This window comes from Perognathus longimembris, chromosome 28 (assembly GCF_023159225.1).
Source record: "Perognathus longimembris pacificus isolate PPM17 chromosome 28, ASM2315922v1, whole genome shotgun sequence".
Classification (NCBI taxonomy): Eukaryota; Metazoa; Chordata; class Mammalia; order Rodentia; family Heteromyidae; genus Perognathus; species Perognathus longimembris.
In genome coordinates, this window is record NC_063188.1 from 1670247 (window position 1) to 1683268 (window position 13022).

Below are 13022 nucleotides of genomic sequence, written 5' to 3' on the forward strand. Positions count from 1 at the left end.
TTCCTATAATGTCCAAGTCTGCTCCTTGGCGCCTGCACAGCCCACGCGCACATGTGTGTACATTTCCCCCGTCCTAACCCAGGCCCTGGAGGGGTGGGCCTTCCAGGGACAGTGCCTGGCCATGGACTGCATCATCTCGGAGTAGAGAGGTGCGTTTGCAACCGAGCAGGGGAGGACTTGGGGCAGATCGCACTGAGGAAGGGTAGGACCTTCCATTGTCAGTCACCGCCATGTTTACCAGTGTCAGGGTGAGGCTCTGCCATGGACCTTCTCGTGCTACACGACGCTGGCACTGTGGCTGTCTTCACTTCTCTCGACGGGTTGAGCTTTCAGATGGTGGCTGAGGGGCGACTTCTCGTGAGCCCCTGCGTGCTGGCCGCCTGCCTGGGCCTTGTGGCCGCTGGGGGTGCGCAGGGGACGCCGCAGCTTCTTCCATTTGCTCTCGGAGGCCTGGCTGCGCTGCTCGCACGCGTGGGGCTTGTGGCTGCTGCGGCCGGCCAGGCCTTCGTCGCCTTCCTGCAGCCCTGGCGCGCAGGCGCCCCGCCGAGGCTGCAGCAGCACACACCCACGCCGGACCCCGTTCCCGCCGCCCCGGCGCTGCGCGGCCGCTTGGTGCTTGAAGAGGTTGGCTCGACGGCCGAACGCCTTGCCGCACTCGCTGCACTCGTACGGCCGATCGCCGCTGTGCGCGCGCTGGTGCTGGCTGAGGCCCGAGCGGCCGCGGAAGGCCTTGCCGCACTCGTGGCACGAGAAGGGCTTGTCGCCGCTGTGGCTGCGCTGGTGGTGGATGAGCTGCGAGATGCCCTTGAAGGCCTTGCTGCACGCGGGGCAGCTGTAGGGCTTTTGGCCGCTGTGGGTGCGCCGGTGCTCGATGAGGTTGGAGCTGCGGCTGAACGCCTTGCCGCACTCGCCGCACGCGTACGGCCGCTCCCCGCTGTGCGTGCGCGCATGCTCCAGCAGCGCCGACCTGCGCCGGAACAGCTTCCCGCACTGGCCGCACGGGAACGGCCTCTCGCCGCTGTGGATGATCTGGTGCTTGATGAGGTTGGAGCTGCGTGTGAAGCTCTTGGCGCACTCGCTGCACGTGAAGGGCTTCTCCCCACGGTGCAGGCGCTGGTGCTCCAGCAGCGCCGAACTCCTCCGGAACAGCTTCCCGCACTCGTCGCACGAGTATGGCTTCTCCCCGCTGTGGATGATGCAGTGTTTGATCAAGTTGGAGCTGCGGCTGAACGACTTCCCGCACTGCTGACACGGGAAGCGCTTCCCCACGCCCTGGGGACACTGCACGGCACGGTTCTGCAAGAAGGTCGGGGGACGACTCTGGGACAATGCTTCTGATGCGCCTGCCGACCTCGCCACCTGACCCCCCGGCACTCCTCCTGCACAAGGTTTGCGCTCTGAAATCCGCGTCTTCCTCTGAATCCCATCGCCTGCGAGGACAGAGCACCAAGCACTGCCATCACTCCCTGGGGCTCAACTATTATATGATTTGCTCTCCACTTCCACATCAAGCATGCACAAGGGAATGTGGGGGGCCCAGCAGGAGGACCCCAGAACAGAAAAGCTTTCCTCCACCACATACAAGAGCAGAGGACAGAGGGAAGTGTTGGCATTACACAGCAGGCCACAGGCTCTACATTCTCCTGGCAGACACCACGGCCAAGGGATGGGTGGCACCAAAGAAAAATATCCCATCCTAAATGGTCCACCCTGTATCTTGTTTGAACTGTGCTCTTTCTTTCCCCTTGATTCAGGCAAATAAACTGAGAGGTGCTCACTCACCTGCCTGTAATTCTGCTACTCCTTCGCTGCAGAGGTCTAATACCCAGGGCCCTTCCCCTTGTTCCAGATAGGCCACCAGCTGAGGCTTGGGAAAGTCAAGTCCTGTTCATAAAAATGAAGCAGATGAGCATCACTCTATCTGTGGACAGAGTCATGCCTGAAGGCAGCCCACATTTCTTCACGTAACACAGCATCACTGGGTAGGTCCAGAAAAAGGTTGCCACAGTGATGTACTTTGAAAATGGAAACACTGAGCCAGGGAGGTATCTCACACCTGTAATCCTAGCTATTCAGGAGGGCAGAATCTGAGGACCAGATCCAAAGCCATCCCAGGCATGAAAATCTTATCTCCAATTAACCACAACAAAACCAAAAGTGGTGCTGTGGCTCACAGTGTTGGCACACTTATGCTTCAGCAAAAGAGTTCAAGGACAGTACCCATGCTCTGACATCAAGCCCTATGGGTGACAAAAAATGAAAGAAACAAAAAGAAAATGGAAACCTGGAAGTAGACATGTGCCTCAAGTGGTACAGCCCTAACCTTGAGCAAAATAGCTCACGGACAGTGCACAGGCCCTGAGTGCAAGCCTCATGGCTGACCAAAAAGAGAAAGAAAATGAAACCTGAAAGTGGAACTGTGGCTCAAGAAGTAGGCCCTTAACTTTGAGCACCAAAGCTCAGATACAGCACCCAGATCCTGACTTCAAGCCAAGGATGGGCACAAGGAATAAAGCTTTAAAAAGAAAAGAAATAACCTATCTTGTTAGGGGCTGGGAGGCAGGGCTCAATAGGACACCAGCAAATGAGTAATTCAACAGGTACCAACTTCAACTCACTGTCTCACAACCACCACCACCACCACAACAACAAATAAAATGGAAAATGGAAACAGGGGTTCACCATGAAGTTCACAGAAGAAAACAAAGAAGTCTTCCTGGAAACACACATCTACTTGTTTGGAAAAGATTAGAGAAAATCCAGGCAAAGTAGCTAGTCTCCCATAGGGGGTAAAAATTAGAGGTGAAGTCTGTAGAGTGGAAAGGAGGCTGGGTCTCCAATACCTGCCTCCAGCTCTAAGGCATTTAGGTACACTGGGGGAGCAACCTCTATGCATTACCCATTCTTAGCAGGAAAGAAGATGTCTGGAAAGAGGAAGGACTGAGCTCTGCAACAGCAGATGACATACTGGGTTACCATGTGTGCAAAGAACAATTCCCAGGCTCCCTTCTCAGAGGCAGAAGGTGGATACATTGCTTCCGTCACTCAGGTTGCTTCTCCTCTCACCCACCCAGCCAGCTTGTGAATGCTGGGTTCATCCTCTAATACATAATTTTTTGGAAGTGTCATGGGGATAAGAGGTTAGAGGCATGTTGGTAAAGGAAAGGGAAAACAGACCACTTGAAGCTCTGACAGATCCTTTCTGGATTTCTCTAGACTTGAAAATCAAATTCAGCACTTCATCCTACATGGCACTTATGAGGATGATGCAAGGAAAAGATGCTGCTAGGGGCCTGGGGATATGGCCTAGTGGCAAGAGTGCCTGCCTCATATACATGAAGCCCTGGGTTCAATTCCCCAGCACCACATATACAGAAAACGGCCACAAGGGGTGCTGTGCCTCAGGTGGCAGAGTGCTAGCCTTGAGCAAAGAGAAGCCAGGGACAGTGCTCAGGCCCTGAGTCCAAGCCCCAGGACTAGCAAAAAAAAAAAGATGGTGCTAAATTCTCTGAAGTAGGATGAATGTACAGTGCAACTGTGATAATAATGGATTTATCCTAAAAAATACATAGGATTCCAGTATAATTGGCATCTATGCATGTTTAGTTCACTCATGGTTTTGTATGCAAAATTAGTTTGATGGTAGATTACTGAAATTCACTGGCTCATATATTTACTGAATGTATTTTCAGGTCCAAACCATTTACCAATAAAGTCCTACAGCAGATTAGTGGTCTGATGGACAAATGAATTTACTCTTGCACTCATAGTAACCAATAACAAAGAAAACTCAGAAATAAACAGAATGTATGTGGAGTAGGTGGGAACGACTATGTGTGTGTGGGGGCAAAGTCACTTACCCAGTGATACAAAGTGGGTATAGTTCTCCAGCATCACCTGCTTGTACAAGATCCTTTGTTTAAGGTCCAGAAGCTTCCATTCTTTTTGCGTGAAGTATACAGACACATCCTCAAAAGATACTGGTACCTATAATAAACAATTTCATGCCTGTGGGAAATTTAACTTTCTAGGTTCCAGGGTGAGCTAGCATCAACATAACATGGGGGTACCCCAGTTTTGAGATAGTTGAGTAATTGTGGATAGGCTCATTCACAATCAGCATTCTTTGACGAAAGAGTAGCTGACAGAAGTTGTATAGCCAGCATGTGAAGCCAAGAAAGGGGTATATTGACTCTGAGCTCCCCCCTGGCTTGGAGGGTCCCAGGTCCATGGCGGGGGGTGGGGGTGGCGAGGACAGCCTGATAAGGGGAGATATTGAGGCCTTGAGAGAAGAACACCCACTCACCTTGGATCTTTCCCTCAGGAAAATGGCTGCCATTGCCGGGATCCTGCCCCGTCACTGTCAAGAGGCTAAGGGAAATGTAAAGAGCCCAGGTGAGACCAGGCCATCCTGGAGCAGTTACTGATACAAAGAAGCCAACTGCAACTTGTTTCACAATTTTGCTTTTCTTATCAGATGGCACGAAGCAAGGCTGGGCTGTGGTGTATGTGAGAGTGACAGCAAACAAGGAAAGAGGGAGTGGTCTTTTCTTGAGCGGCCAAGGGCTCAATGCCCAGACACCCCACTACACAGGGCCATTGCCTACAGCGGGACGCAATGGACTTCCTCACTCGTGGAGCCTCACTGAGGCCTCTGACAAACCTTTTGTATTGTTTCATGGGGATGCTGTAACATGCACAGTGTGTGTGTGGTGCGTGCACATGTGTGTGTAAACTGAAGTATGCGTTAGCTTCCACTTCTGGAGGCCAGAAGTCTGAGATCTACGTGCTGGCAAGGGCAGCCTCCCTCTCTCTGAAGACTCCTGCCTCATTTTTCCCAACTTCTGGTGGATACTAGCAATCTGGGCTTGCAGCTGCATCACTGCATCCTCTGCATCTTCCCATGCCTATTTTTCTTTTCTGTGTCTGGTTCCAATAATCCTTTATCTTGTACGAACACCACTACTGGGACTAGGGCCTGCCCTATTTCAGTATCATCACATCATGACTTGATCAGATCTTCAAAGACACTATTTCCAAATTAGGGAACCTTCACATGTGGCTTGGAACAGGACATCAGTATGCCTTTCAGGGGGCACAGTATGGTCCCCAACACCTTCTCAAACTGGGATTCTAGTTCCTCCTCTTTCCCATTCAGTGAGTCATGAGCCAGGAGTTCCATGCCCACTTCTTATGCTGGGGGCCAGCCTGACCAGTTATTCTTTTCCCCTTATTTCCTCATTTTCTTCACTCTCTTTCCATTCTTCCAAACATCTCTCATCCCAACATCATCAGAAGATCCATTTCTGATACCTTTCCCCCTTGGCTCTGAGGTCCTATAGAAAACTCCACAAGCATAGTAGACTCTTCATCTAAAAACTGAGACTTGGTAGTAGTAAGCAGAGAGGAACAGGTAAGTGAAAGGTAAGTGAAGAGGGGCTCAGGAGCAGGAAGAGGGTCTCTGAAGGAGTAATTTCAGGCTGAAAGCTAAAGGCGGCAAGTGGGCAAAGACAGTAGTGGGCTAAGGATACATCTCCTAGCCCTCAGCAGGCCCACACTTTGTTCCTGTTGCTGAGAACTGAGGGAGTGAGCACAGATAATGAATCCAAGTGAGGACAGCAGAGAGTCAGGCAGGAAAAGTGTGGAGCTGACAAAGTGAACACAAATCACATTAGCTTCAGATTTCTCCCATCAATTCTAATGCCAGAAGATAATATAAAAGGACATTCACCCCAGAAATGTTATTTCTTTTTTCTTTTTTTATTGTCAGTTGTGGGGCTTGAACTCCTCAAGGCTATCACTCTACCCCTTTGAGTTACAGCCCCACATCTACTTTTCTGGTGCTTAATTGGACATGAGGTCTCACGGTCTTCCCTGTTCAGGCTGTCTTTGAACCATGATCCTCGTGTGAGCCACCAGTACTTGGCTCAAAAATGTTCTTTGTCTTTGCCAGATTTAAGTATTTGTAATTCCTTTGTACATCACCTTTATAATAATACAAATTTTAAAGTTATTTCTATTTAACTTGAAATGATCAACATGAAGGTCTTGGACAGAGGAACATAGAAACTAGGCAGTAGATAGTCGGAGGAGTAGGTGAAGACAGCTTTTTTGGGTGACTATAGCTTGTGCTACTGGAGTGGAAGAGGGGACAGGTTCCCAGGAGCACAAGGACAGCCATAGTATTCAACTGACATTTAAATTGCCACAAAGCCCTTTCCATCTCCGATAAACTGTCAATCAACGTCAGCCAAAAATGAAAATCATGTTTCTGAAGACATTCATATGAATCAGCAAAAGGATCACTAAAGATGGAAACTATGCTAGAAGTATTAGGGGAAAAATGTAGGAGACTGAGATATCAAACATGAAAATGTCATCCTCCAGTTGCTGCTTGTAAGAGAGAAATCCAACATCATTTTACAGCAGCAATGGACCTGATTTGACTACATCCTAATATGGTCCCTGTACTTGATGTCCGGTATTCAGAGGACCCCAGGGATGGAGGCAGCAGAAAGATACCACAAGCAAGCAACACAGGGTGCTTTCCTCAAAAGTCAGTGTCAGGGGTAAAAAGGAGGGTGGAAAGGAAGACCCTTCTAGGAGAAAAGAGATTTAAGGAACCCAGTACTCAAGCAAAACAAAGGACCTAGGTAAGGTGATGGCATGAGTTAAAGAGTCATCATGGAAGAGCAGTGACTAGGAGATGGTCCATTAGAAGCTAGTAGGAGATTGTTTAGTGTTCATGTGTTGGGTGGATAATGGCACTGGATCATAGAAGAAAATGTTCACTTTAGGAATGCGTGTTGAATGATTTGAGGAAGAACTAGCAAGCAACTTAAGTTAAAATATTTCAGAAACAAAACACCAATAAAGAATGAAACAAATAAGGCAAGATGGTGGCTGCTGCTATACCTGGGAGGAATCACTGGACTGTTCTTTCTGCCCAAGTGCACACTGAACAGTGTTACTAAAGTCTGTATTGTAAATGATACCACACCCCTCTCACACTGGCCCACACAGGTGTTGGAGGCTTGGTCCCAGGGGCAGGTGGCTTTGGGAGATGATGGGACCTTTAAGAGGTGGGGTCTAGAAGGCTGTCTTTAGGTCATGGGGGGGGGTGTGCTCAGTGGGGACACTGGGATTCCTATGTTCTTCCTCTTCTTTTTTCTTTGTTTCTGCATGATGAAGTGAATGGTTTTGCTCTACCATATTGTCATGATTTGGCATGTCAAGTATGGGCTGAAAGCTCCAAATCCGTGAGCCAAAAAACCCTTTTCCTTCATAAGCCCATTATCTCAGCCATTTTATTGTGTATAGGAAACATTTTCATTTAAAAAGTATCAAAGATATCCTAAAACCTTTCATAGAAGTCAGAGCATGTAAGTCTACAAAACTGACAAAATAAATGTGGTATGTCTGAATGGTGGACATTGAAGGGAGGTGCCTATATAAAATACCATTTGGTAGATTGACATTAAATACTTCTCATTGAATATACATAATTTAAATTGTCTCTTCAGACAAAAGTTCTGTACATGTAACATGTTGAGAGTTCTACCCCAAGTGACCAGCATCTTTTCCAAAGTTAGTGTAGAGAAATCTGTGAGTGGTGGGAACAAAATAGTTCAGAATTGGTAACAAAGAGGAGGCAGAGAGGGAAGGACCTGATCCTGGGTCTGTAGGCTGGAGGGACTTGCTTTGGCTGAGGCTAGGGCCTGCTCTTTTCCATCTTTTGGATTGTTATACCCTCAAATGGGGTCATGGTGGTAGAGACATGGGTAATTCTGGAACACAGACAGGACGGGGATGCAGACTAAAGCCCATCTCTTCTGCACAGCTCTTCCCTGTCCCCTTACTCCATGCAAGTAGTCACCATTGACTGGGATAGCCTGGTTCTGGTCACAGTAAAACAGTACACAGAAAGCAGGAGATGTTGGGATAGCCTGACAGCCTCATCCATGGCATGGAACAGGGTGGTAAAATCCCTACTGGCCTCAGCATCCCTCCACTGAAGCTAGGCAGTAGGTGGAAGGAGGCAGTGTTGTTTTCTTTTGATTTTATTATTTTTTTTAGGGCTGAGGGCCAAGAGAGCTCATTTCGAGGGTATACTTGGCCAGGGAACTAGAGGATGGCCTTAGGGGAGGGTAAAGGACTGAGCTGTTGGTCCCTGGAAACAGGCCTGGGCAAAAAGCAAGCTAAAGTACCTGGGACGCCACTGTCCATTCCCATGGGAAGCTCAGGAGTCTAGAGCAGTTGGCACTGCCCACCTTATCATTGACACCTGGGGTATAGCATTAGGCATTTGCTTATAGTAATAGAAAGCTGGCCAACAAACACAGTGTTCCCAATTAAAAGGGGGAAAAAGAGGTATTCTCAGATTTCTTCAGTGAGTTAAGTATAATTACCATGGAACTTAGCAATTCCACCCCTGGGTATCTACTCAAAAGAATTAAAAGCAGGTGTGTTCACACAAAAAACATATAAATTAATATCCACAGCAGCATTAGTCACACTAGAAAAAGGTAGAAATAACCCAAATGTCCGTCAAAAGACAAAGAGATAAACAAAATGTGGTCAATATAAACATTGGAACATTATTTGGCCATAACAAGGAAGGAAATTCTGACACATGCTACAATGTGGATAAGCCCTGAGGACCCTTTGCTAAGTAAAAAAAAAGCCAGACACAGACACAAAAGGCCACATATTGTATAATTCCATTCATATGATGTAACATAATATTTCACAAGAACCAAGAACCCTCCTGACCTAGATTTGAGACTGTGACTGAACCCCCCTGCCTCCTTCTTGTGGTCCCACTTTGACACTTGATCCCAGACAACTAGAGACAGGCCCTGAGTGCCAGAGCCCACGAAATCCTTCAATTAATAAGAAAATCCACAAAGAACCACCTCTATCCTGAGATTCCAGCTTGCTGTAATCCTGTCCCCAAGTGAGCCCCTGTGTGGCCCCATCCAGAGCTGCAAGTGGCAGAGTTCTCTCTGCTTTTAATCTATACCTGTGTCAGTGTGTGGAGAGTTGCCATCCAGGAAGATCTCTAAGTCTTATAGACACATAGGACTTATGTAGGATAGGCATATCCATAATCAGAAAGCAGACTGGGGCTGGGCCTGAGGGAAGCCTGGAAGGTCTGCAAATGTCTCCCATGTCTGGTGTTTTCTACTGGAGTGGTGAAAGTGTTCTGGAACTACATACATAGAGGTGGTGGTTGCACAACACTATGGATTTATTAAATGCCTCTGACGTGTTCCTTTCCAAATGATGAATTTTGATTTAGAACTCTCGAGTTTTTTTTGTTTTTGTTTTTGTTTTTCCAGTCCTGGGGCTTGGACTCAGGGCCTGAGCACTGTCCCTGGCTTCTTTTTGCTCAAGGCTAGCACTCTGCCACTTGAGCCACAGCGCCACTTCTGGCCGTTTTCTGTATATGTGGTGCTGGGGAATTGAACCCAGGGCTTCAAGTATACGAGCCAAGCACTCTTGCCACCAGATCATATTCCCAGCCCCTGATGTAGAGTTCTCAATGCAATGAAAAATAAGGGAAAAGAGGTGCTATTGCAATCATCTATGCTCACAGGCTATGAAAACATCCCTCTATGTACCATCAGACAGTGTACATGGTGCAACACTAAACACACATGAGAAGGAATTATCAAAAATTCTAAATGTTTTAGGACAAAATGATTGGTTTTGAAAAAAACAGTATAAGCTTGGTTTTTCCCCCCACCATAACTATATTGTATGGCTACTATTCACTTTCAGAAACTTGGAAGATGAGAGCAATATCTGTAGTCCCCTTACCCATGACATAAGGTGCAAAAAGCTATTGGTTGTGATGACCTAAGAGAACCACCCCACGGTCAAGATTCTGTTTTCAGTGGAGATCAACGAAGAAGTTCAACAGCAGAAGATTCATTGCAGGGGGGGGGGGGGCGGTGCTGGCTGTATTAGATAGCTACTCATAGCAATATCTCTCCTTGAAGCCACTCTCAGAAAGTAAGCTATAATTTCAAGTTCTGCAAAGGCAATCACAAGTCTTTTCCTCATACACTCTTGCCCCTGGAACCCTGGTGGGTGGAATGGCACTGGCGTGTGGGCATAAGCAAGCCCCTAAAAGGACATTGGTTGAGCTGAAGAGCAACTTCTGCCTGGTAGACCAGCAAGACCATTGGCTGCTTGTGGGCTTTCAGAGCAAGGAAAGCCTGAAAGATGGCCTCAAACTCACGTTTTGCACAGCGGAACACTGGGCACACAGGCAAGTGTCCATCAGACCCAAGCCTCATGTAAGAAGCCAAGAAGCTCTATCAGCCTACGCATCTACTAGCTGCTTCCTGAGCTAGTTCCTTTCTTCAAGGGGCCTGAGCCTCCAGGCCAGCAGTTGATTCCCCTATTCTTGATTGCGGGGACACTGGGTGTGCTGAACAGCCTCACTTGTGCTGGTTGGGGCAAGAGGAGGATAAGACAGAGCTGGCTGCCCATAACCAAAAAGCCTGACAGAGAAAAGAGTCAGCCAGGTTCCGGCAAAGCACCTTAGTGCCATCTTGCACACCACCACTAGGTGGGGTGCATTTCCCAGGGAAAAGACAAACCAAGAAGCCACACATGAAGAAGAGCTTTGAGAATCATACTGAGCCTTCAGGGATGAGGAATTTGGGCTTTTTCTGACACAAATAACACGCAGGACTACTTGGGGTGGAGCATTCTCCCAGGTCCAGCTCAAGATCCCAACTACCCTCTCAGCCCCAGCAGCTTTTCTTACCTTGAGGCCTTGTCACCTGGTCACCTTGCCAGGTAGAATAGTCAGGGAATTTACACCAAGGAACGGAAGCCCTGATATTCCCACACCTCAGCTTCAAGCAGACCTTCCACATAGCCCCCTAAGAAGTTTCCAGGCAACTTCTGTGTTTAGGCTTGTCCTGATCGGGGCACAGGGTGGCCTAGACATCCCAGACTGCTTGTGAGATACATGGGTCTGGTCTTGCCCTTTCCTGATTACAGTCCTTGAGAACATGCACGTGTCAGAGTAAAACCCACACGACCGTTCCTGGCCTTCCTGCCCTGAAATCCTTGCTCTGTTCCAGACATTCTGGCCTTTAATCTGTACCTCCCCTCCTCCAGAGGCAAGCCACACCAGTTCCAGGGCCTTTGCACCAGCTGCTCCCTCTGCCTAGAATGCTTTCCCAAAACATAGGCACATGGCTCACTTACCACCTTCAAGTCTGCAGAAATGTTGCCTTGGAAATGAGACCTATTTAAACTACATTACTTAAAAGTTGCAACTGGACTCTCCTCCTATCTGTTCCAAGTCTTATTAACTTTTAATATATCCTACAATTACTCATTTAAACCATTTACAGTTTATTGTTTGTACTAAGCCACCAAAAGTAGATCCAAAGAGTAGATATTTTTCCCGATTTGTTCCCTGATGTGTGCAACAACGTGGCCCATGGGGGCTGGTTGGCAGAGATTTGTTGGGCAGAACTAGTCACAACCAGTCCTGTAGGGAAGCACTGGGCACAGTTCCCTGCTAATCATAGCTCTGTTCCCACCCTCTAGTCTTTCTCCACCTTCATTCAGTCCTGGCTACCTGTTCCTTGGCTAGAATAAGGTTTTGACCTTTCCCGACATGAGGTTAGTATATCTGAAACCAGTGAACTTGTCACCGTGGGAGGCACAGCACCCAACTGTGAGAGCCAAGAGAGGATGATTTTTGGTGTCATGCACACATCCTGGGATTCCACAATGCCAGCCTTCTAGGAGTTCTTACACTTAGACATGCAAAAATCCAAACTTACCCAGTGGATGAGCGATGTGATGGTCTTGTGCAGCCCCGGCGCTAATGTCTGAAAACCACAGAACAGAAAAGGGAAGCATTGGCTGCAGCGAGCTTCCCCCTCTATCCTGGTACCTGTAGAAGGCAGCCAGCCGGCTTCTCTCCGCCCTCTTTCCAGGGCGTCTGTGACGATCCCCCCGCTGCTGCCGCCGCTGCTGCTCCCCCTCCTTCCTTCCACTCCCCATCCACCTGCATCCGCCCTTTCGTGCCCCTGCTGGGACAGGCCTAGGACCTGCTCTGAGCCATCCATGCCCGGATGGCATACAGGGATCCTCAGGCAGCGAACTGTCTGCTGCTCCCCACCCCTGCACAGAGCTGAAGCCGAGGTTGCCACCTCCGAGAAGCCCTCCGGGGCGCCGTACCCAGGAAGATGAGAGCTGCCAGCAAGGTGTGGATTTCGCCCCGGGTGCTGCTCAGGAAGCGCACCGGCACCGCTGTCCATCTCCATTGGTCTGCTGGCGCTGCGCTTCAGAATGGGGCTGTGAGCGGGCGGGGCTGGGGTGGCGGCGGCGGCGTGGGAATGGGGCCGAGGGGGGAACGTAGAGCATGCGCGGCCCTGCGGGAGGGCGGCTCGGCCCAAACCTGCCCCACAGGAGCCTCTAGTGTCGCTCCCCATGGACTTTGGGGCACTTTCGCTTCCCATCTAGGCTGCAGAGAGGGGTTGGGGCCGCGGTAGTCACCATACTACAATCCTTGAAAGACTCGGGGAGGGGGAATCACAGTTGGTCAAGTATCTTCCTTAGGCCAGCCCTGCGGGAATTATATCCACCTGTTCATCTCTCCACCTTTCTGGGGTCTCTAGGAGCCATTGTGGGATATTTATAGCATCAGGTATCCAGGGCATGGTCTCTGTCTCATTAGGAACAAGCTTGCATGATCTGGAAAAACAAGGATCAGAAAGTGGGAGATGGTGTTGAGGAGGCAGATAGAACACAAGAAAGCAGAAAGTGCAAAATTTGAAGACCTACTAGCTACCAAGTCTTCCTTTCAGGTTATACGATGTGACCAGCAAGCCACCCCTCAGCTACCTATTATCTTCAAAGAATTTTACAAAATAAATGATTTCAACAGGTGAGGCTAGACATCTGCAGAATGGGAAGGGAGGGCTACAGGGGAATATTTTACAAATACTTTTGCTGGTTTTTCTTTGCTTATCATGGGCCTTCAA

The 13022-nt window shown here is 48.8% G+C and overlaps 1 protein-coding gene across 1 annotated transcript; it reads right to left on the bottom strand.

The window, feature by feature from the left end:
• Window positions 1-276: 276 nt before the first annotated feature.
• On the bottom strand, window positions 277-11904 carry Zfp92 (ZFP92 zinc finger protein). The gene is made up of 5 exons (XM_048336663.1): window positions 11817-11904; window positions 4307-4371; window positions 3861-3987; window positions 1783-1884; window positions 277-1430 (listed from the first exon to the last, which is right to left on the bottom strand). The coding sequence occupies exons 2-5, from the start codon at window positions 4337-4339 to the stop codon at window positions 277-279; spliced, it is 1416 nt and encodes a 471-aa protein (XP_048192620.1). The 5' UTR covers window positions 4340-4371; window positions 11817-11904.
• Between the last annotated feature and the right edge of the window lie 1118 nt (window positions 11905-13022).

Bases quoted from the DNA above. Each gene is read 5' to 3' on its own strand.
- Zfp92 (XM_048336663.1), bottom strand. From the start codon at position 4,339: ATGGCAGCCATTTTCCTGAGGGAAAGATCCAAG. The intron at 1,885-3,860 runs GTAAGTGACTTT...TTTTATGAACAG, and splicing joins TACCCACTTTGTATCACTGG to GACTTGACTTTCCCAAGCCT. The intron at 1,431-1,782 runs GTGAGTGAGCAC...CTGTCCTCGCAG, and splicing joins AGTAGCAGAATTACAGGCAG to GCGATGGGATTCAGAGGAAG.